At 51.4% G+C, this 23,301-nt stretch overlaps 1 protein-coding gene across 4 annotated transcripts in view; it reads right to left on the minus strand.

Moving 5' to 3' along the window:
• Positions 1–23,301, minus strand: part of MYLK (myosin light chain kinase) — a 184,361-nt gene that overhangs the window by 23,654 nt on the left and 137,406 nt on the right. For all 4 annotated transcript variants that reach the window (XM_037132246.2, XM_037132229.2, XM_053663093.1 and 1 more), the window contains 5 exons: positions 18,810–19,112; positions 12,102–12,134; positions 11,912–12,005; positions 10,523–10,726; positions 2,115–2,332 (listed from right to left, as the gene is read on the minus strand). In XM_037132246.2, coding sequence (XP_036988141.2) covers positions 2,115–2,332; positions 10,523–10,726; positions 11,912–12,005; positions 12,102–12,134; positions 18,810–19,112 — 852 coding nt within the window. The remainder of the gene's footprint in view (positions 1–2,114; positions 2,333–10,522; positions 10,727–11,911; positions 12,006–12,101; positions 12,135–18,809; positions 19,113–23,301) is intronic.

Here is a 23,301-nt window from a genome sequence, read left to right on the forward strand (position 1 = left end):
AGCTCTCCCCTTGGAGAATGACACAGACACTGGCCTCCCCACTAAAGAAGTTCAGCGACACTCCCGTGAGACCCACGAACTGAACTCCCCCTTCAAATGTCTTCAGGGGGGTGGGGCAGGACCGGAGAGGCTGCTAAGCCCCTCCCCTAAATGCTCTTTCCTGAGTCGTCTCTCCCACGAGTGCCTGGAGGCAGGGGCCACGGCTGGTGCTTGATAACAAACTCTAACACCCATTACATGCTATACAGTCTGCTACCTGCTCTAGAAGGACTTTCTTTTAAAAAATTATTTATTGATTTTTTTTTTAGAGAGAGAGAAAGAGAGAGGGAGGGACAGTGAAAGAGAAACATCAATTTGTTGTCCCACTTATTGATACATTCATTGGTTGATAGTTGTATGTGCCCTGACTGGGGATCAAACCTGCAACCTCTGCGTATTGGGATAATGCTCTAACCGACTGAGCTACCCAGCTAGGACTTATAAGGACTTCCCTGTTTATTATAATATTCTCAACAACCCTAAGAAGGAGGTATGACCCCCACGCTCCTGAGGAGGACGGGGAGGCCCGGGGAAGTGGCGTGATTTACCCGCCCAGTTAACTGTGGTGATCAGGACCTAAACCCAGGTGGCCTGACTCCCGAGCCACGTTCTTCCTGCCCCACAGCCTCGCCGTGTGTAGCATCTTGTCTCTCCCCACAGGAGCTGCTGGGAGGATAACAGGGGAAAACCTTAACCCCGAGGTGGTGCCTCCGAGCAATAAAGGACAAGCGATGTCCAGAAGTATGCACATAGGCACCAGCTTCTGGAGGACTTTTGAGCCCTGGGGGCGGCACCCCTCGGGCCCGTGCGCTGCATCTGCTCTGGTTTAACCTCAGAGCCCGTGGCAGGGGTTCTAAGACGAAGCACTAAATGGCTCTCAGGCCTGGAAGTTCTGCTCCAGCTCCAACAGGAACTCTTCCTGCTGCATTTTAACCTTCCCAGTTCTCTGGTCCTTGGTGCACCTCTGCTCCCACATACCTCCTCACCCAGGGAGGCTGCTGTCATATTCCTTGGACTCCGATCCTGCCAGCTCCCCAGGCCAGTCGTGCCCTATGTGTTTAAATGGCAGTGGCTCCTGCCCGGAGGCCCCGCACTGTGCCTTTGGCTGGACAGAGCAGAGCAGGGATATTCACCCATCCCGGGGGCGCCGAGCACCCGGGAGTCAGAGCCTGGCAGCACCTCCCTCCCTCACTTTCCTCTTTGCAACCTACATGGCCTCAGGTGGGAGCTCAGGCATTAGCTCCCTGCAGGGCAGTGAAAGAAAGGCCAGCTCATGCCAGCCCTCAGGCCCCTTGTTGACAAGGCAGTGGTCAGGGGCTGTAGGGGGGAAGCTGTTTCCTCAATTCCTGAGACATCAAAGAGCCACACGGGCCGGGTGGGTGGTGTGGTGTGGGAGGCAGACAGTTCATCTCAGGGTTGGGTATGACGGCCCCGAGATGCCACCTCCTGCCACCTGCCCCCACTGCGCAGGAACAGCAGATACGCCTCAGAAGCTGGGACTCGGCCTGGGGTCCTTATTCCCGTCCCAGCACCTCTGTGGCTCTTGGTGGAATCCGTTGGGCAAAGCTACTGTGAACCTCGTTTTCCTAGTCTATATACTGGGGCTCATACGATCTGCCCTGCCTACAGAGTCACACGAGAGGAGGCACGTGTAAAAGTGCTCTGCAAACTCTAGAGGGATACACATGTGGGGAAGCACCACCACCAAAGTGAGTTTTGCTGCTGAAGGCGCCGTAGTGAAAAATACAGAAGGAGACGACAACAGCAACGACACGTGCTGCACCACTCGCTCACCAGGCGTAAGACACTGCACTTCTCACTGCACCGGCATCGACCCATCTAACAGCTCTGTGAGGTGGGCTGTGCTGTTATCCCATTTTACAATACAGATTAGGACTTTGAGACTTACGAGTCACACAGCTAGTAAGTGGTAGGGGCAGGATTTGGACCTGAGGCATCTCCACAGTCCCTGACTTTAACTCCAGTACTGCGCAGTTCGCTCTAATACCCGGTGTGGGGGACACGGCCACAGCTCCTACACGCTGGTGACAACAGGAGAGGGGGATGGGCCTCACCCAGCCTTCTGGCCAGACCGAAGTCAATGAGCTTGATCCTGGTGCCTGTCTTGTTGACACACATGATGTTCTCGGGCTTGAGGTCCAGGTGCACGATGCCCTGCTTGTGGATGTACTCCACCCCCTCCGAGATCTGCCTCATGTACTTGATGCACTCGCGCTCCGTCAGCTCAAAGTCCTCATCGATGATGCGCTCGAACAGCTCACCCCCCGACACGCTGTGGGGACAGAAGGGGGCTGTCAGAGCACGGGGCGGCATGGGGAGACTGGCAGGAGAGCCCAGCGTACGGGGGTGCCGGGCACTTCCTGCAGCTTCCTGAGTCCCAGTCTTCCATTGTGCGAGGAGGGCCTCTGGTGTCCTGCCTGGGGGACTCCTCCTGCACCCACAAGGCTTCTGGGGGATTCAGGGGACACCTAGGCTGGGTCGTTTCAGCAGTGGTCATGAGCTGAGATATCCAGACACGATCTTGTTAGCAAAAGAGTGACCACCGGGAAGCTTCCATTCCCAAAATGACTGAAGATGTATAGGGGTCATTCTTGTACTCCAGCTGTGGCTTTAGTCATAGAGAATTGAAGCTTAAAATAATGCTACAGGAACAGGAAAGCGTCCTCAATAATGAGCCTCAGCAAATTCACTGGCTGTAACCTGCTATACTTAAGAGTTATGACCGATTTGCTCCCTCTGGCTGGAACTGTAGTATCAGCTCACTCCTCCCAGTCACAACTACCTTGTCTTGCCTGCTCTGTTGCCCAGGCTGGAGGTGTGGTACATCCTTCCTGCTCGGATGGACTTTGGGACCTGGCCACAGTGTCTCTGGGGCCCACAGAGGGCATTTCTGCTAAGGACTGCCCCAAAGGCTACAGCCGGCTGGCATATTGCCCTTCAATGCAAGTTCATGGCCTTGCTTCCTGAGTTAAAAGGGTCTTCTCTCTTCCCCTGTCCCACCCCTCTGACCCCCTTTCTTGTTTACTGCTCGGAAAATTGAAAGCATCAACTTGGTAACTTTTGTAGCATCTAGACATCGATAAGCTCTTTTCTACAATGACCCACAGGCCCGCTGCCTGGGCAAGGCTGGGTGGGCTACATTCTAGGCTGGTCCTCTTCCACAGGCCTTCCCTCCTCTAAGGGGCACCATCATGAAGAAAGGGGAAGCCGAGTTTGAACTCTGCCTTTCACAAGCTGTGTGACCTTGGGTGAATTCATCGCTCTGAGCCTCGGTTCCTTTATCTGTCCCTACCTCATAGAATTGCATAGAAATGAAGGAATCTTTGTATAGCACCACGCCTGACACACAGTAGGTGCTCAGCACATAATCACCAAGTGGATCTTGTTGGTGACCCTGGAGAGAGAGACAGATAGGGGCACACCAGGGGGCGCAGCCACCACAGCTTCTGTCAGGCTGGCCTCTGTCACCACAGGACAGCCTCTCGCACTTCTGGACCAGCTGAGCAGGGGAAGATCAGCTGCGCCAGGGCCGCTGGGGGGCGCCGGAACGGAACTGTAGGACCAACCAAGAAGGAGGTCCATAGGTGACCAGCAGGTGGCACCACGCTCTCCATTTCTATTGCTCTTCCCCTAGGCTGCAAGTCCAACTGCCATATTTTGCCCAAATTTTTGAGGAGAAAAAAAGGATGCACATTATACACAGGTAGCACTAATTCTGTATTTATGTAATTGTTTTTAATTCTATTGTTTATGCATATGCGTTAAGAGCGTAACCCTAGAAAGCAGTGACAATATCCATGTGCAAATAATACCCTGGAATATGATCACTGGTTTTGTTTCTAAATATAAATTAAAAAATTGAATTAAGACAAAAAATTAAACAATTATAATGAAAGATTTTTTCCCCTGAAAGTTTGGGCCAAAAACGTGGGTGCACGCTATACATGGAAGCACATTATACACGGCAAAATATGGTCATCTCTGTTCTTAGGTCACAGGCGATACTGAACATCTCTGCACCCCAAAGAGGCAGGAAACCAGTACCACCCCGCAGGGCTGCTGTGAAGGCTGCATGAATTAATACACCTGAAATGCTTATGGTAAATGCTCTATAATGTTAACTATCTTTTTTTTTTCATGTGCACTCGAAAAGAATGCATATTCTGCTGCTTTGAGGTGAAACACCTGAAGATATCAATTAAATCCATGGGATCTAGTGCGTTAGTTAAGGCTGCCGTCTCCTTATTGACTTTCTGTCTGGGGCATCCAGCCATTGAAGTCAAGGGGGTGTTAAATTCTCCACTATGACTGTATTTCTGTCAATTTCTCCCTTTCTGTCTATCAAGACTTGCTTCACATATTTAGGGTTTCCAGTGTTGGGTGTGTAAATGTTTACTAGGGATATGTTTACTATATCCTCTTGTTGGAGTGGTAACACCCTTTACCATTAGGTAGTGTCCTTCTGTGTCTCTCACTGTGGCCTTGGTTTTAAAGTCTGTTTTGTCAGATACGAGTACTGCTACCCTGGCTTTTTCACCCCTTTCCATTCGCATGAGACATCTTTTTCCCTTGCTGTACTTTCAGTCTGTGTATAGCTTTTGTTCTAAGGCAGGTCTCTCAGAGAGAGCAGATACATGGGTCTGGTTTCCTTATCCATTCAGCTACCCCCGTCTTTTTCTTTTTTCTAGTGGATGATTCTAAATGTATGAGATGTCTAGAACAGGCAAATTTATACAGACAGAAAGTATATTAGAGGACACCAGGGCAGTGGAGAGAAGGAAAGGGGGAGTTATTCGGTGGGAACACGGTTTTTGTTCAGGGTAATGAGAAAGATTTAGAAATACAACTTTGGCATAGAAGCGGCAAGGACCAGTGATGGCTGGAGTGGCAGCTAATTGCTCTGGAGCCCTTGCTGTGTGCAGGGCTCTCTGCCTGGGCTCTGCAATCTTCATCCAAAGGCAGACTTGGGTACCACTTTGAAATGGCTGTGTCTGGTCTTCAAGAGACACTTCAGCCTCTTGATCAAAAAGCCTTAATGAGTTTTTTTAATGTTTTTATAGTGGTAAAATATATATGGCATACAATTTGCCACTTTAAGCATTTTTAGGTGTACATTTCAGCAGCATTAGGTTCACAGCATCATTCCCTATGTCTTTTGATTGGAGCATTTAAACCGCGCACATTAAAAGTGATTATTGAAGCCGGCCAAGATGGAGGCATAGGTGGAAACACTGTACCTCCTCACACAACCAACTTTATGAACAACAAATATTTAAAAACCAGAACACAACCAAAACTGAGAGAAAATTAAACTGTACCGAAGTCCAACAACAATGCACCATTCATCCAGACTGGTAAGAGGGGCGGAGTCAGCTGCTGGCAGAGCGGGTTCATGCAGGAAAAAGCAGCCAGACCGACCCAGGAGCGCAGGTGGCAGTTGGCAGATCCCAGGTATGGGATGGCAATGGGCAGACACAGTTGAGGGAGCAAGGCGGCTGGCTGACCACGGTCACACATTCACGTGCAGATAAACCAGGCAAAGGAGTGAGCAATGAGACAGACCGCACAACCCAGGGCCCCAGCAACGGGAATTAAAGCCTAAAAGCATCAACTGGAAAAACTATCCAGGGTCGAGGTGCCAGGAGAGGCTCCCAGGCTCACAGACAGTTCATTGGAGAGACCCACAGGGTTCTGGAGGGTGCACAAGCCCACATATCTGGGGACTAACACCAGAAGGGCCCAATTTGCTTGTGGGAAGCAGCAGAGGGGACCGAGGTCTGAGAGAGAGAGCAGAAAAAAATACTATTGCCCCTCTCTGACCCCGCCCCCACATACAGTGTCACAACCCAGCAATGTGGGTTGCCCTGCCCTGATGAACACCTAAGGCTCTGCCCCTCATACATAGCAGGTGCAAACAGACCAAAACATTATGGCTCAAGAAGAACAGCTCAAAGCCCCAGAGCCAATACTTCTAAGCCACCAAGAGATAGCCAACCTATCAGATGCACAGCTCAAAACACTGGTGATCAGGATGCTCACAGAACTGGTTGATTTTAGTCACAAATTAGATGAAAAAATGAAGGCTTCACTAAGTGAAATGTAGCAAAATGCACAGGGAAACAATAGTGATGGGAAGGAAACTGGGACTCAAATCAATTGAGTGGACTATAAGGAAGAAAAAAACAACCAACCACAAAACAATGAAGAAACAAGAATTCGAAAAAGGAGGAGAGGCTTAGGAACCTCCAGGACATATTTAAACATTCCAACATCCAATTATAGGGGTACCAGAAGGGGAAGAGGAAGAGCAACAAGTAGAAAACTTATTTGAACAAATAATAAAGGAGAACTTCCCCAATCTGGCAAAGGAAATAGAATTCCAGGAAGTCCCGGAAGCTCAGAGAGTCCCAAAGAAGTTGGACCCAAGAAGGAACACACCTAGGCACATCATAATTACATTAGCCAAGATTAAAATGAAGGAGAGAATTCTAGAAGCAGCAAGAGATAAGGGGACAGTCACCTACAAAGCAGTTCCCATCAGACTGTCAGCAGATTTCTCAAAAGAGACCTTACAGGCAAGAAGGGGCTGGAAAGAGGTATTCCAAGTCATGAAATCCAAAGACCTACATCCAAGATTGCTCTATCCAGCAAAGCTTTCATTTAGAATGGAAGGGCAGATAAAGTGCTTCTCAGATAAGATCAAATTCAAGGAGTTCATCATCACCAAGCCCTTATTATACAAAATGTTAAAGAGACTTACCTAAGAAAAAGAAGATAAAAAATATGATCAGACATGTTTGGGAAACACTGAGAGGCCAATTGAAACCCACATCCTCTTGGTAGATCCCACTCAGCTGTCTCATACGAAATGACCTTTCCCCCCCTGCTTGCCACAGCCTTGTCTCTGCACCTTTAGGGAAAGTCTGCCTTTCCTTAAAGCTGTGTGTAAAGGTGCCTGAAAGAGGTCTGCCTCATACCCAGAACTTTAATCATACCTGGCGATGTCTGGCACAGACAAGGCGCCCGGAAATGTTTGCTTTTAAGTTTAAGATACTCAGAAAAAGCAAGCACCCATTACCTTCAGTGCCCTTGGGGACATCTGAGGCATTGAGTCATAGAAATCGGAATCACAGAGACAGTTACTGCCGCGTTTCTGGGGGTAACCTATCCAACAGATGTTCAGACAGGTTGAAACCTATTGAAATATACTTCTATATTTTGAAAACTATTCCTGTGTTTCATTTTCTAGGATGGAAGGGGGGAGTTACAAAAATAGGGTGAATGGTTCTATAGATTTCCATTCAAAACACTCAAGACACCCATGGTGGAAAGTACTGTCAGGAGAGAAGTCGCCACCCGCAGGGGTGGGGTGATGCCAAGGCCCAGACTGGTCCACAAGAAATGTGTGCTTATAAATGAAGAGTGAGTGGGTGAGTGACTGCAGACCTACCACCAAGGCTACGTACTCCCAAGGGACGAAATGTATCCCTCAGACTGTAGACCTCACCAGCCCTCACTGGAGGCTAGAAGGAATGGCGCTTCAGGAAACTGGGCGCCAAGCCCTCTAACTCCTTGTCTCAAAGAGGTAGCTGATGTTCTCTGACACATTTTGCCAGTGGCAGCGCCAAGGTGAGATGGGCCAGAGGTGACTCAGCCTAAGCTGCCCATCCGCGCCAGTGCGCAGGGTCCCACCACCACTTGGAAGGGCCCAAGTACTCCCAGAAGGCCAAGCCCAGACTCCGGGCCAGAAGCCCGAGGAGCCCCCGTCTCGGAGCAGCACTGCTACAGTGATGGGCACTTGACCTTCACCAGAGGCCAGAGAGGCTGAAGACACCAACTCCGATTCCTTGCTGTACCTGAAGCAGCGGAACTGAGGACTGGGACCCTGGAACACACATCTTTCCCCCTCTGTTACCAGGCACTGTCCTTCCCTGAATCCCAGTCTCTCCATCAGACGTGGGGAGTAGCAAATTGTACCACTGAACTCCAACCTTTTAGCTCTCCGAGGCCACATCTGTTTAAGCTGGAAGAAAAGTACAGGTCGAGTGTGAATCTGCTCTTGCTTCTTGGGTTGAATTCCTGTGAGGGGACAAGTTCTCACCCCCAAGTGCAGGCCAATCCTCTGGCATCCGTGCATGGAAGGCTTGCTGCTGTCCTTGGGGGGAGGTGCGGGGCGGAGGGATAGAACCCAGACCGCTGGGCCTTCTTACATTTTCTCCCAACATTTTCCATCCAGCCTGCCAACTCCCGATTCCAAGCTAAGTATGGTATTCTGCCCACGGGTGCCGCTCCGGCCTTACCCAAGCGGGGCTGCCTCCTACCCCCGTCCCTGCACGCCCTCATGAACTTGCTCATGGTCTAACTTAAGATAAGACATCTATTCACATGTCCCCACATGCCCACACTGCCTGGACCTGGCAACCTGGTCCGGAGTGAATGGGAGAAGCTGCACCCACAGGGCTGTGCCGAGGGCCAGGTCACAGACATGGCAGAATCTTTCCCGAAGCGGAGACGTAAGTCTGAGTTTGGGGCTGAAAACAGAGTTTAAGATATGAATAAAGATTTTCTTTGAATCTTCTGTAGTTCCCCAGAATTTTAGAACCAAATGGGAGTCTAATCCAAATACCTCTCCTACTAGGATAATTTACTAATTACAAAATCACTGCTAAATAGTAATAGAACCTGAATAGTAGGATTTGTTCCACAATACCTAGTTGGGTGTTAAAATGCTCACAAAATAATTTTCAGTGGAAAAAAGACCAGGATACAGAAAAAGTCAATGCATCGCACTATTAAGAATAACTCTGAATTACAGAGCACTGTGCCTACCATACACTATTCCGTTTAATCCCCACATTATTCATGGGGCAGTTTACATCCTCCCTTTACAAATAACATCATTAAGGGTTGGCATAGTTGCATAATTTATTCAAGGTCACACAGCAAGTAAGAGGCAGAGTTGGGCCCGAGGGGAGGGTTATCGGACTCAAGTCTGTGCCATTAACTACTGCGCCTTCCCAAGGAACATAAACGGAAAGGAACACATCAAAATGTTCTCAGATTGAGGGGAGGGATTCACACCTGGAGCCCAGGGCTGCCTCCCCGGCCTCCCCGGCCTCCCCGGCCTGGGAAGAATGTGCACACGGTGGCAGCATTCCTGCCAAAGGCCGAAGGCCCTGCCGTGGAGGAGCAGTTCGAGGATGCTAAAGGCAACTGCACACTATCTCTCAAAAATTTCAAACGCACGTCGACCCAGCCCTCCCACACTTCTGGGGATTTATCCTACAGATGTACACGGCACGAGTAAAGAACTGCTTGCTTATGAAAGCAAAAGCCTGGAAACCCTCCACCCTGCCGTCAAAGGCAGACGATGAACCGTGGCACAGGCACTCGAGGCTGCTGCGGGCAGCAGGGAGAATAAGGCAGGTGCTCACTGCGTACTGACACGGGACTGTCTCCAAGATAAACCGTTGAGTGGAAAAGAAGCAAAGTACAGAATCCTGAGTGCAAGTTACCTCTGTGTTAAAAGGTAAGAAAATGTGGATATATGTATTCTATCTGTTTGTATTTTCATAAAGAAACTGGAAAGATATAGACAAAAGCAATAAGATTGGTTCCTGGTGGGGTGGGTAGGAACAGGGTAAGATGGGGCAGAAGTGGGAACGCGACTTTTCATTGCATGTGATCTCATAGTTTTTGATGTGACAGTATATATTAAAGACAGTCAAATCAGAAAAAGGAAAAGAAAGGCTTAAAAAAACACAGACACTGTGGAGGACATCTGGCTTACTGACGTCGGCAGGTGCATTTTGTGTGTGATTCTCAGTGGGTGGGTGTGTTTGCACGCATGTGTTTGTGTGTGTGGCTGTGGGCCAGCAGCTCAGAGGTGAGACAGGTGGAGGAACAGGACGGCAGGGAAGCCTGGGAAAGGAAAGCCTTGGCTGGGGGTCACCTGACCCCTCCCCCACCTGTGTACAACCCAGCACAGGAAGCGCTACTGTCTGGAGAGTGAGAAGTGGAGACAGTACAGAGGAGCGTGGGCGGGGCACGCAGTGCACAGCAAGGGAGCAAGGGCTATGCTTCTACCTTCTGAGCTCCCGGCCTAGTCAGGAGGCTGCCCTGTCCCTCCCCTTCTACTCTAAAGCCACCTCTAGATCTGAAAGCCCTTGGAAGAAACCAAAGAGCACCCACAGGGAGCTGAGGGTGGAAAGGGCACAGGGGCTCTCAAAGAGCTGCCTGTTTGTTGTGAAAATGAGCAGGGGGCAGCGGTGGTCCGCAGGTCAGGCCCAGTGCTGTGCACGGGGCTCTTCTCAGTGGCCAGCACCTGGCCATGTGGGCGGGTGAGCGTCTTGCATGTCACGCCCCTGCTTGCAGCAGAGGGGCTGAGGTGGGACAGTGGGGGAGACACTCGGGGGGCTCCCAGGCCCATGGCTCCCGGGCTGCTGGGCAGCAGGCTACTCACATCTCCAGGACCATGACGATGTTGGCCTTGTCTTCAAACGCATCCACACACTGGACCAGCTTGCGGTGATGGAGGCAGTTCATGATGCTGATCTCCTCACGGATATTCTCTTTCTCTTTTGCCGAATATGCCTTGAAGAATTTCCCTGCCCAGATTTTTCCAGTTTTCTTTTCTACAAGCCGAAAGACCTGTCCAAATTTCCCGCTGCAGATGAAAGGAGAGAAAAGGCCAGTTTGGCCAAGCTTTCCAAAGTGGGGGTTGGCAGACTGTGGCCCGCCTGTTTACATAAAGTTTTATTGGAAATATGCCCATGTGTATGCACACTGCCTGTGGTTGCTTCATGCTTGAATGTACGAAGGAGTAGCTGCAACCCAGACCGTATGACCCACAAAACCTAAACTGCCCATCATTTGGCCCTTTATAGAATAGGTTTGCCAGCACTGCTCTAGACCAATGAAGGGCATTTCTAATACTGCAAACCTACTCTTTCTTTATCACTTGCCAACCTCAGTCTGTGCCCCACTTCCCCTCCCAGGCACCGGCCGGTCTTGCTGTTTCCCCAGGACTGTCATCTCCCCGGTGAGGCCTCAAGCTCAGCTGGTGGACTTTTTCCCCTGCCCCACACAGGGACCCATGGAGTTGGGGTGAGAAAGTCTTCCCTGAGTGGCTACCTTCCTTCCACTCCACGCTCCAGCACTGCCCCCTGGGGACAGTCCAGGGGAGCCCCCTCTGCCCACTGTGGGTCCTCTGACACAGCTCCCACTGATGGGCAGGCCCCGCACGTGCACCGTTGCGAGGTTGAGAACGAAAGCTGAGCCCCATGCCCCTTTCTTCCCCCTCCCGTACTCCTCCGGGAACAGTGTCAGTGGGAGACAGGCAGCTTGGGGTACTGCTGCTGGAGGGCACGGCTTGGCTGTGATGAGAGCTCGGGGCTGGGGTCCACACCCCGGGGAGGATTCGGAGTAAAGGGGGAGGACCAAGTTCATAAAGTGAGCCACAATGGGCAGCTGTGCATTCCGAGGGGGTGCGTTTTACTGAAGCCCTGAAGCTGTAATTGGTGAAGTGAGCACCGCTCGGGCCTGACTGCCTTCTGGGGACCTGCTGATGGGATCCCGGAGATAGTTCAATGCAGACCCAGTCGGGGCAGGACTCGCACAGGCCTCACAGAGTTGGGCCAGCGCGGAACCACACGAGCGGCTCCTGCGAGAGCCCGCGGTGGGTGCCACTCCGGGGAAGGCCGGCAGGTCAGTCCCTGCTGATTCTGCAGGAACAGCAGCCTGGGGAGTTGGAAAAGCCCAGGAGAGAACAGGAAGACAAGCGTGGAACTCAACTGTGGGATCTGTGCCCCCTCTCGCTGGGGGCCCAGAGGGTGCTTCCCACCCCACTTACGATCCTAGTCTCTCTTCGACGTCGTAGACGTCAGACACCTTTCGGTCGGTACTGACTGTCACCGTCCGGTATTCGACTTCGGGCTCCTTCTCATCTGCGGGGTGGGGTTGGGGTGGTGTGAGCCATCAGACCCCTTGCCCGCTCCCTCCCACCCCGAGTGCGCCCCTGAGGCCGGGCGGCCATGACTCACCATCATCTGACACCTCCACTTCGTCCTTCGGCTCTGGGGAGAGACAGGAAGGGCAGAGGGGACATGGGTGATGAGTACTGAAGGCCCATCGACAGCCAGCCTGCTGGGGGCCTGTCAGGGCTCAGACTTCCCAGGTGTGAGACCACCAAGCACAGAGCTCTGGGCATCGCCGTGGCCAGGGAGGCCGCGCTGCCACAGGGCCACAGGCGCGGGCGGGCGCTGGCCTCCTCACCCTGCAGCCCCGCCTGCCAGCTCCCATGTCATCCCTTCCTCTCCGTCGCCTAGTCCCCTACACACAGCCCTCTTCACATCTCTGCAGGTCCTCCGACTTTCAGAACCTACGCACGATAGTGACTGACAGTCCCTGCCTGCTCTGGCTCAAAAGTTAGCAACGTACGATTGCTACTCAGGTCAAATCCATGTATCCATTTACCAAGCGTTTTTACGGAATTCCAGCCTTGTACCAGGTGTCTGGTCATGTGAGGTGGGTATACAAAACGAAACACACAGAGGTGTGATACTTTCTTTCTTAGCACTCATATCTTAGCTGGAGAGGCAAAACCACATTTACTTGACACATCCGCGCCATGTGTCACCGAGGCAAGCGCGCGGCGTCACAGCGGGAGAAGGTGGCGCAGCAGGGGCGGCTGTGAAGTCAGAGTGGTGGTGTAGAGAAGTGCCCTTGAGTTCTGACTTAAAGGAAGTGACAGAACGTCACGAGGAGGTGAGGCCACCCAGTGAGACGGAGGGAATGTGAAGAGCCCAGCCCGGGTCCGGCAGCACACGCTAGAGCTCCCGGCTTCCCTCCGCCCCAGCACAGGTTCGTGCCTACAGCGCCACTCTGGCTTCTTGACCTTGGCTAAGTGTCTTTCCCTTTCTGGGCCTCCCTCTGTTTCCTCATCTGTAAAAGGGAGGAGTTATATTTTTAGGTGACTTCTGGGGTCCCCGGCTAGCTCTAGACACCGTGCTTTATATGTGCCTTGTGTCCCTTGGCCATGATGTGGGCTCGCTGCCGGCTGACAGGTGGAGCCGAGGAAGGCTCCTGGGAGACAAAGACTTGAGAGGAGTTAGAGAGGGAGTACAAGGAGTTAAAAGGTGCAGACATGTGTGTGCACATGCGTGTGACTAAGACTTGGGGAAAGGGTGTGGTTTGCTGACGCTCCACGCAGAGCAAGAAGAGGAAAAGAAGTGCACAGCACGTGGATGATGTCCCAGGAGGAAGATGGGGGACGGGCGGGGCAGGGGGGCTGGTGGACGCTGCCCAGCCAGGAGGCTGCGTGTGTGAAGGTGCTGAGCTCGGTGGGCCGTGCAAGTGGCGTGTTTGTGCCGGGGGTGCGGGCAGGGGAGGAGCCGTGGCTCAGCTGCAGACTGCGGGCCTCTCTGTTAGGCGGAGGACAGGTTACTGCAACCTAAACAAACAACGTGGAAAAAAGTAACGTGTTTCCTTATATAAAATAAGTGTCTCTCACTAGGAAACAGAAATTTGTGAAGTTTATAAACATGTGACGAGGGGCAAGGGAGACTATGATTTGTTCAGAGTTCTTAAAATGCTGTTGGTGAAGTAGTTTAAAAAAACTAAACTTGAGCAGGATTAGGAGGAATATTTTGACCCAGAAAGGAAAATGCCGTGAAAAACTTTAAAAGGAAAAGATGGAAAAGGTGGACAAGACTCTCAGACGAGTGGAGGGGTTTCACAGACACTGTCAGGATGTGAGGCTGGCTGATACGTCTCCTAGGTCACCCACTCGAGAGTCGAGGGCCACATGGTCAAACTCGGAGATGACCAGGACGCACCCAAGCACAAAACTCCTGAAAGGCGGAAACGGCGTCACGTGTCCAGGGAGAGTGGCATCAGTCAGCGTCTCAGGGGCGACAAGCCCTACGGTGTCTGGTTAAAACCCAGGCAGGAGAGCCCTTCTTCAACCTACTGCCGAGGACAGCAAAATGCTGTCCTGGGGGACACGTGCCCTGGCCACAAACAGGTGTGGCTTCTCTGCCACTGGCAGAGCCTGGGGTCTTCTGATTCTGGAACTTAGGCAGTTGGCACTTAGAAAGTCAAGGTGGAGCAGGAGGAGGAATGGAGGGCCACTGAAGGAAGAGCTGCCGGGTGAGGACGCTCAGAAGAGATGAGGCCTGTGCCTGGGAAAGAAGGCTAAACAGACACAAGTTTAAAAAGCCACAATTGCCCAGAATGAGAACGGCTGACAGACTTTTATCAATCAATGAATACTATTACTTGAGAGAAGAAGTAGTGTTATATCTCACACAAGAAGAAGGCTGTAGGCATACGGAACTCATACCCCAAGAGGTGCTGTACGAACAATAAGTAGGTTCAACAATGGTAATTTCAAATAGGACTTGAAGGGAAGCAAGAGATTCAAATCAATTCAGCAATCATTCACCGAGCACCCGTGGATGCCAGTCACTGGACTGGGCCTTAGACACACAAAAATAATAGTAACATTTCACTGTCAGAGCAGCAGGGTGAGAGAGGAAAGAGGAAACAGGATTTGGGGGGCCTGGCCTCTTTCAGAGGACCTGTCTGTGCCTTCCTAGGGAGGGAGCCTTGAGGGGCTTTCCCATGGCCTGTCCCCTGGCGGCTCCCAGTCAGCCCTGAGTAGGGCGTACGGCTGTAGAACGGGTGTCACCCAAGCCCCGTGACACCAGTTAGAAGCCCGACAGTCCGCCTTCTTGCCCTCCTCACAGACACCACACCTGCCTCTCACCTCCGGCCTCTCTCCTTAGCACTCGAGATGTAGAATGCTTTCCTGACACATCCGGTGTGGGGACCTAGGTCTTTCTCAGGGAATCCTTGCCCTTCTTTCTGGCTCGCTGCCACTGCAGTCTTCGCTCTGTGTGGCCTCAGACCAAGGCTGAGGCGGTCCCCTTCCTCCTTTTCCTTCTCGTCCTGCTGCCATTCTACTTGGGGGAATGGCCACAGGGCGGGAGCTGGGGAGCGACAACAGTCCCATCAGCCAAGCTCTGCAGGCACGAGGGGCTGCAGCAATGAGAGGTGACCACTCGGTTTCCAACTCTCCACCGAGGAAGGAGCAGAACTGCAGTAGGCAGGACTTCAATAAAACAGTGAAAATAATCTTCTATTCAGAAGTAGCAATGAAACCCAAGAGCTAAGTGGAAAGGCTCAGACAGATGTCTCATTTCTGCAGACAGATGAGCCTCACTGCTCTGGGGAGGGGTTTGAGAGAAGACAGATGAGAGAACAAGATGCTCTCAAGGCACTTACTTGTCTCAACAGCCCTGGACAGAGGGCAGCCACTTGAACGTCGAGGGCTGCTTTCCACCCATCGGTCACTAGAGGGCACCCCATCACCAGAGAGGGCCTCTGCAGGCCAACACAGCGGTGGGCTAGGACCGGTGAGGGGCACAGGGGGGGCTGCTGCTCTCTGGCCCTTGGGTTTTCAGCCTCTGCACCTCTAACTGTCCTCAGGGTTGCAAGGAGGTCCCAACCCCACAAGAAGCCTTCATCACAGTTGTTTGCTCACAGCTATTACACAACAGAACAAATTAGGATCAGGCACAAGGGCAGAGTGGATTTAAGAGCTGGAGTCTAGTAGTGTGGGAGTGTAGACCTAGACCTGGATGGGATTCGGTGTGTGTGTGTGTGTGTGTGTGTGTGTGTGTGTGTGTGTGTGTGTGTGAAGGGGGGGAGCGGGGAGGCAGCTGTGCTAAGGCAGGGCTTCTGTTTACTCAGTCTGGGGAAGACTGGAGGGGAGGCGTTAAGTTAGGGACCCTAGTCAGACAAATAGCTCTGGCTTAATGGGGCCCCCAGCCTCCTCCTCCATCATTTCCCAGGGTCCTGCAGCAGCGCCTGAAGCAAGGAAGGGGGAAGGACACACTGACTGGGTGAGTGAGTGCACAGTCAGGCCTGGGGGCCAGCAGGGGTGCAGCTGAGAGGTCAGGATGAGCAGAGGCTGATGCTGTAAAGGCAGAGGCAGGAGCCACAGTGGTGGCTGTGAGGAAGGTGACAGCAACGTGAGCTGGGCTCAGTGCATGGAGGGTTAACTGGCACTGCCCTCATGATGACCACCATCCTCACCGGTTCCACAGAATGACCCATCATGACCACCTGTCCCATCCCTCCCTGTCACACGCACATGCATGTGCCTGTGCACACCCTACTTCCCTGAGAGCCCTTCCCCTTTTAAAATAGCAAGAGATGACCTACCCAGGTTATAACTGACCAGTGTCTGAATGGTCCACAGAGGGATTCGCTTGGAACCCTCCCCTTCTCCCCCACCCCCCACTTGCCCTGTATCCCCTGACCCTCAGGTCTAACGCTGGCCAACAGTTCTGGCCTCCCCCTCTTGCCCCCTGACAATCCAGCGGGGCCCGAGGGTGGGGGCAGCTTCCAGTCTGGAAGCCCTGGGTGGCCTGGACCATTCCTCTGGATTGCAGGCAATTTCAACATTTCCTTTCGTCTTCTCCCAGCCAGGAGGGGCCCCAGGAGGCGTCTGGGGACCACAGAGAGGGGTTAGCTGGCTGCAGGGCAGGAGAGGCCACCTGCCCGGAGCCAAAAGGTCCCAGCCACCCTTCCCCATGGACTCTCCCTACAGCGCTGGAAGCTGCAGCCCTGGCCTCCTTGCCGCACCTCGGGTGGCCTCCGGTCCCCTGTGTGGGCTTCATCAGGGATTCTCCAGTTTCTCCCAGCTACAGCTTCTCCTTCCAGCTAGTGAACATCTTCTCATCGCAATGTTATCCTTTTTCTCATCACCTTTCCGAGAGGCAGGGAGTTCTCTTGGTGAAGAAATATGCTACAAACATGCAGACTGCAAGCTGGTTGCCTCTCCCAGTTCCCCTACCTTCACCTGCCTGCTCCGCACTCTCCTGGGCTCCCTGCTGTCTGGCCTCCAAGTCACCGGGAAGGCAGCCTGACTTCCTCCATCGGTTTGATAAAAGAAGCACAGGCTCTGGGTCAGTCAGCTTTGAGGTCAAGCTCCAGCTCGCTGTTTACAAGCTCTGAGACCTTGGGCGTAGCTTCGCCCATCTAACCCTCTTTTCCCCACCTGTGAAATGGAGGTGATGCCAGCATCTGCTTCACTGAGTTGGGTGAATGAAATAATTTATGTAAAATGCTTACCATATTGTTAGCATATAGCCAGTGCTTCATATATGTCAGTCTCCATGAATCATAATGAGAAACTTCTAAATGGTCTTGAATTTGTGTTCAGTTACCCAAGCCAGGGACTGGGAGTCACCCTAAACCCTTTTAATTTTTCCCTTCAACTCTCTACCCCAAAGTCACCAACGAAGTTTAATTCTACATCCTGGGGCTTTAGTTCATACCCTCACCATCTCTCTCCTGCACAATACCACTGAGTGCCAACTGGGGTCTCACCGACTCCAACGCCCCCTCCTTCAGTCCAACTTTTATATGCACACGAATCCATGGTGGGGGGCAGGGTGCATGATGAAAGTCCAGAAGGAATGGGGGGGGGTGTTGAGAGTCTGCACTCCAGCAAGCTCCCAGGATCCAGAGACTGATAGTCCAGGGAGCCTCTAATTCTCTTTCTAAAAAACTAGACTTGCGGTGATCACTCTGTAGTATATACAGATGCCAAATCAGAATGCCGTACACAGTAAAATAATTTTTAAAAATCTAATTCCCCCTCAAAAGGTGACATTTTAAAAGTCTTAGGAACACACAACTCTATCTATCACTAGAGTCTGTATACTACTTGAAATAAATATTAGGTTGCATAAAAAAAAAAAACCAAACAAACCACAGAGCTAATCTCATCTATCTGTGGACTGAAGACTTTCGATGCACTTGGCCATCTGACCTACACGGCCCGGTCAGCATTGCTTCACCTCGCACTCAGCCCTGGCCACATCCGAGCCTCTCACAGGGCTGTGCATTTCCATCCCTTTGTACCTTTGCTCACGCTGTTTCCTCTGCGGGAAATGCCTCTTCTTCTCTTCCCTGTCTCCCAGAAGCCCATTCCTTTTTCTAAGACTCGGTGTGAGTGTGATCTCCTCTAGGAAGCCTTCCTCAGCCTCCATGGCAAAATTATTCATGCTCTGCTGTGCCCCCATTGCAACTTGTCTGCACTGCTGGAATGGGATGTGGCCCTTCACTGTAGTGAGCTGTGTGCACTGCTGTCCCTCGAGTTAGATTTTAAGCTCCTTGTCTTATCTTTGTGTCCCAAGAACCCGCCGCTGAGCAGACACTCAAAGTGGAGTGCAAGAGGAGAGAGCTCTGGCCTCCAGACCATGATGCCCATGAACACTCCATCACCCCCTGGTGGCAGGGTGCCAAAATCGCTGGTTCAGTGGGTTTTGAAAGGCCGTGAGTACTTCTTTCAAAAGTATTAGTCCTGGCTGGTGTAGCTCAGTGGACTGAGCACAGGCCTGCGAACCAAAGAATTGTGGTTCAATTCCCAGTCAGGGCACATTGCCTGGGTTGCAGGCCAGTTCCCAGCGGGGGATGCACAAGAAGCAACCATACACTGGTATTTCTCTCCCTCTCTCCTTCCCAAAAGATAAATAAAATCTAAAAATTAAAAAATAAAAAATAAATAAAAGTGTGGATCAGCACCACAACCTTGGAAATCAAGGTCCCAAAGAGTCTGCCTGCCATCATCAGCGTCTTCCCAGTTCCTCTGAGCCCCGCTCCGTCCAGGTTTCTACCTACACGGGCTGGTTTACGCACACTGATTTCAAGCCAGCGACAGAGGGAAGGCAGCTTACCCTCGGGTTTCTCGCCCACGGCCGTGAGCTCAGACTCCTGGCTTGGCTCGCTGGTTCCGTACACGTTGATGGCGCGCACGCGGAACTTATAGTCTCGGTCAGGCAGCAGGTCCTGGACGTTAAATGAGGTGCTGCGGCACGTGGCGAGTTCCTTCCAGGTCTTGTCCACGGAGTCCCAGATCTCCACGCTGTAGGACTGCACGGCACTGCCCCCATCGTAGGAGGAGCCGTACCAGGACAGGGTCAACGAGGAGCTCCGGATGTCAGAGGCACAAGGCGTGCCGGCCGGGGGGTCTGGCTTATCTGCGGAGAGAGAAACACAACATCATCCAACTCTTCAGAGCTGCGGGGAAAAGACGTTTCTGAATTAGGTCTCCCCTGGGGGAGAGGCTCAGAGAATTCAGGCGACATCCCTGGTCCTGGCTTCGGTTCCCCCACCCACACAGTCAGGCCCAGGCGCAAACCCACCTATGAGAAAGCCCTGCAAACACCTATTTTCTCAGAGAAAACTTTTTTTTTTTTGGCTAGTTTTCCAGTCTACAAGTCACAAGTCATGATTTCCTGTACTTTGTCGCAGTCATAAACATATTTCTCAGTGTAAACAGATCTAGGAAGCTGCCCAGAGGCGTGGACTGCTTCCCATCCGAACTGTTTGGAGAGAGAGTTCTGTGTGTGTGTGTGTGTAAGCACGTGTGTGTGTCCTTCAGGCCCCGGGGCCAGTGACCTGTGACATAACGAGGGGTCAGACTCCAGCTTCTTTGAAGCTGACAGGCCATGCAGCGCAGTGGGCTCTGGAGCCAGACGGGGCAGGGCTTGGACACAGCTCTGAGTGACCCCCTTCACTACGTGTTGCTGTGCCTCAGTTTCCCCACCTGTAAAGTGTGGATAATAATAGCACTTGGATCACAAGGCGGTTATGAGACGTTCTTAGAAAAGTGACTGTATTGAAGAGCCATTACTGTCATCATTTGTGGTAGGAGTTTATTTCTGACTTTATAACACATTGAAAGTTACTCTTACCCCACCTCTTTTATCCTTGTAGGACTGGTATAGGATGAGGTAAGGAGTTTCAAGAGCAAACCACAGCTCCCCCGACTCAGGGCCAGAGGACGAGCTGAGGACACAGGAAGCAGTGGCTTTGGCTGGTTGCCTTCCCATTCGGACCAGTAATGCTGAGAACTAGGAACGTTTGCCAACTTCAAGGCAAATCATGGCAGTCAATACTTTAATGAGGTTCTCGAGCTTTGCTGATTTTGTCAGTTGCTGATTTGAACAAAATTTTCCTACTTGTCAGATTTAGTTTCTGCAGGTGGTTGGTTTAGCTACAGATGCCAGTATGTGGTAGCTCTGCACCCCCCTCCTAAGGCACTATGAGGTGCAGAGCTCCCCCAACTAACAACTACAGCCATACTTTATGCTGTGTGAATTTATGAGCTATGTGAACTCTAGCGAATTCCTTAACTTCCAAGACTAGTTTGTCTTTCTCTTAGGAGACATGGTGCAAATATGTATGTTCCTTTTAGAGGTTTTACAAGCATCATGTAAACAAACCTAGGCAACGTCCTTGATTTCTACTCTCCCACTCCTCAGCGAGTCAGGAAAACCAGAGAGTTTCTACAAACGACCCTGCACATGCGGGGGAAGAAAACATTTTGCATGTGTGCGTGTGAACACATACGTACACACATTCGTATGCATAGCCTTGCTCTGCCCGCCCCCACACCCTGCTGCTTCTACGCTGCAGCCAAGAACGCGCTGCCTGGACCCTGTCCACCTCCTGCCCCCCGAGCCTGGACCCCCCCAGAGGTGATTCTGGGACTGGGACACAGCCACTCTCTGTAGTCACTCGGAGGCCTCCCGTGGTGGAGCCACTTTCACTAGCTGTTGAATATGTTCTCTCAGAAAAACTGTTTGTTCTGAAAGATATATTGGTCTTTTTAGAAATATTTCTGGTGTTGGCTAAGATGTTTATTACTCTAAACTCTCTTAGAGGCAAGTGGATCAAGTCCTCTCAAGACCCAGCTACAAAAGTAAAAAGCCTAAAGAGGGATGAAAGACAGACACACTGCTTCCCACAAGAAACCCTGCACAATGTCTGACTGAGCACTTAGAACACTTAGAGTCCTGCGGGTTTAATGGATGCAGCACCCTCCACTGCTGCATCTTCTCCCCTCTGCTTTGGTCAAGGAGAGAAAACTTTGAAAAGTGTATACTGCAGAAGAGGTACTACTTGTACTCTCCCCTGTTCAGATGTCCCTGGGCTGAAAGAGAGAGAACTGATATATGGCATATGAGGTCTGTCCAGGAAAATTCCAGACATTGTTAATAGAACGAGTTTCTGTGACATCAGTGTAACCTGGCAGCCAAGGAGAATGGACTGGAATGCGCATGGCTGACACCTTCACTGTACTAGTCTGTTGGGACAGTAGATGCCATTGAGTGAGCATGTGCACTGTATGGCTGTTGCATTCAAAAACACTGAGAGAGCAGAGTAACAAATCTGCATCAAATTTTGCATTAAACTTGAAAATTCCTCAGTGCAAACTATTCACATGATTCAGAAGGCCACGGCTATGCGCAGCTGATGATTGGCAGCTTCATCATGACAATGGGCCCACTCATGCATCATGTCTCATGTAGAGTTTTTTTGCAAAATACACAATCACCCAGGTGACTCAAGCCCCCTACAGCCCAGATTTGGCACCCTGGCTTTTCCAAAAACTAAAATCACCTCTTAAAAGGAAGAGATTTCAGACCATTGATGAGATTCAGGAAAATACAATGGGCCAGCTGATGGTGATTGGGAGAACTGTGTGAGGTCCCAAGGTGCCTACTTTGAAGGGGACTGAGGCATCACTGTCCCAAGTATGTTGTTTCTTGCATTTTGTATCTTCTTTAATAAATGTCCCTATTTTTCAGATTATATGGTTAGATATCTTCTGGACAGACCTCTAGTATGTCACCCCTTGTGGTACAAGAGAAGATGCAAAATTTGGAGAGAGTAGCAGTAGTTCCAAGTGAAACTTCAGTGCTTTCAAGGAATTGGAAATAAGGAGTTCAGAAAAGACCCACATCTGAAGCGGCCTGAGATTGGAGGCCCCAACCCCCTTAAGACCTTGGGCTTAAGACCTTGGGCAGAGCCCTGTGCAGAGGCAGACCATTCAGGGATGAAACCCGTCAGAACAGAGCACCTGTGCGCCCGCCCTCCATCCCAGTGGCACAGCCACACTGGGGCTGGGAGGGCGACCAGGGATGGCCTGGTAAAGAGAAGGCAGGCTCAGTGTCTAGTGCCCAGAGCTCCAGGGTTCCTGGGAATTTTCCCATGGCTCCCTGGAGACCTGACTAATAGAATGGGAAACGCTGAGTCCAGGGGTCAGGTCTGTGATGGCACCCAGCTCCAGGATTTTCTGTTCAGCAAATGTTTGCACTCCTGACAAAATGGAGGATCTCAAGTCTAATGACTTTCACTTGAGTGACCGTCCTAGCGGGCTCTACCTCCTTACGTGTTTGACGATGCTCTGTGGCTGTGCCTACCCCACCTAGGTCTCCCTGCACAGGCACCTCAGCAGTTGCTTGCATCTTTCATAGAAAGGCAGGGGGCTGCAAGAGCTCCAGGGTCATCTACCTGGACATCCTGGCCTTTGGCCACTGGGAGGCTAAGGCACTTTTCTTACCAAGGATACTCAGCTAGCTCTCGGCAGAGCCAAAAGGAGATTACAAAAAATCTTCAGACCCTCGATCCAGGGGCCAGTTATTTTCTAGGCTCTCAGGCAGAATAAGACCAAGACACAACTTGCTTAAATCCAAGCCACACATTATGAAGGGAAATCTCCCACCGCTAAAAACCATGCAAGTTCCAGGCTCAGAAAGCATTGGGAGATTACTGGGTATTTGGGGTTCTTTCTATTTTGTTTTTCTCCTTTAAAGACATGCCAAGTGACCTGTTTTTCTCTTGCTGGACAAGTTACAGGAAGGAATTCATGTGGGTCGGGCCACTCTCTCCTGCCCACCCCCACCCCTCCGAGGTCGCTGCTGCAGTGCAGACGAGAGGCCCTCTGAGCTCCGCAAATCCCCACGCTGCCTTTTAATACACGATGACCAGAAGCCTTTAAAAGAGCTAAATGCCACGCCTTTAAACTAACTGGGGAAAAGGCGAATTTTTATTATCATTTATGAATTAGGAGTCATAGACTATCTGAAAAGGAAGTGGTTCTTTTAAGAACACGTGAGATCATATGGTACCATATGATCTCACCTTTGACAGGAAGCTAAAGAATAAAACAAACAAGCAAACAGAATAAAAACAAAGACACTGAAATAGAGAACAAGTGGGCAGCGACCAGAGGGGAGAGGGAAGGGAACTTAAGGGGAAAAAGGGGGAGGGATTTTGAGGAACAAGTATGAAAGACATAGAGATGAGGACTGGGGGGGGGGGGGGGGATGGGAGGGAGGGGGGAGACCGGGCGGGGGGGGGTGGGGTGGGATGGGAGAA

The sequence above is a fragment of the Artibeus jamaicensis genome, unplaced genomic scaffold, assembly GCF_021234435.1.
Source record: "Artibeus jamaicensis isolate MK-2021 breed Jamaican fruit bat unplaced genomic scaffold, CSHL_Jam_final contig_3126, whole genome shotgun sequence".
Lineage (NCBI taxonomy): Eukaryota > Metazoa > Chordata > Mammalia > Chiroptera > Phyllostomidae > Artibeus > Artibeus jamaicensis.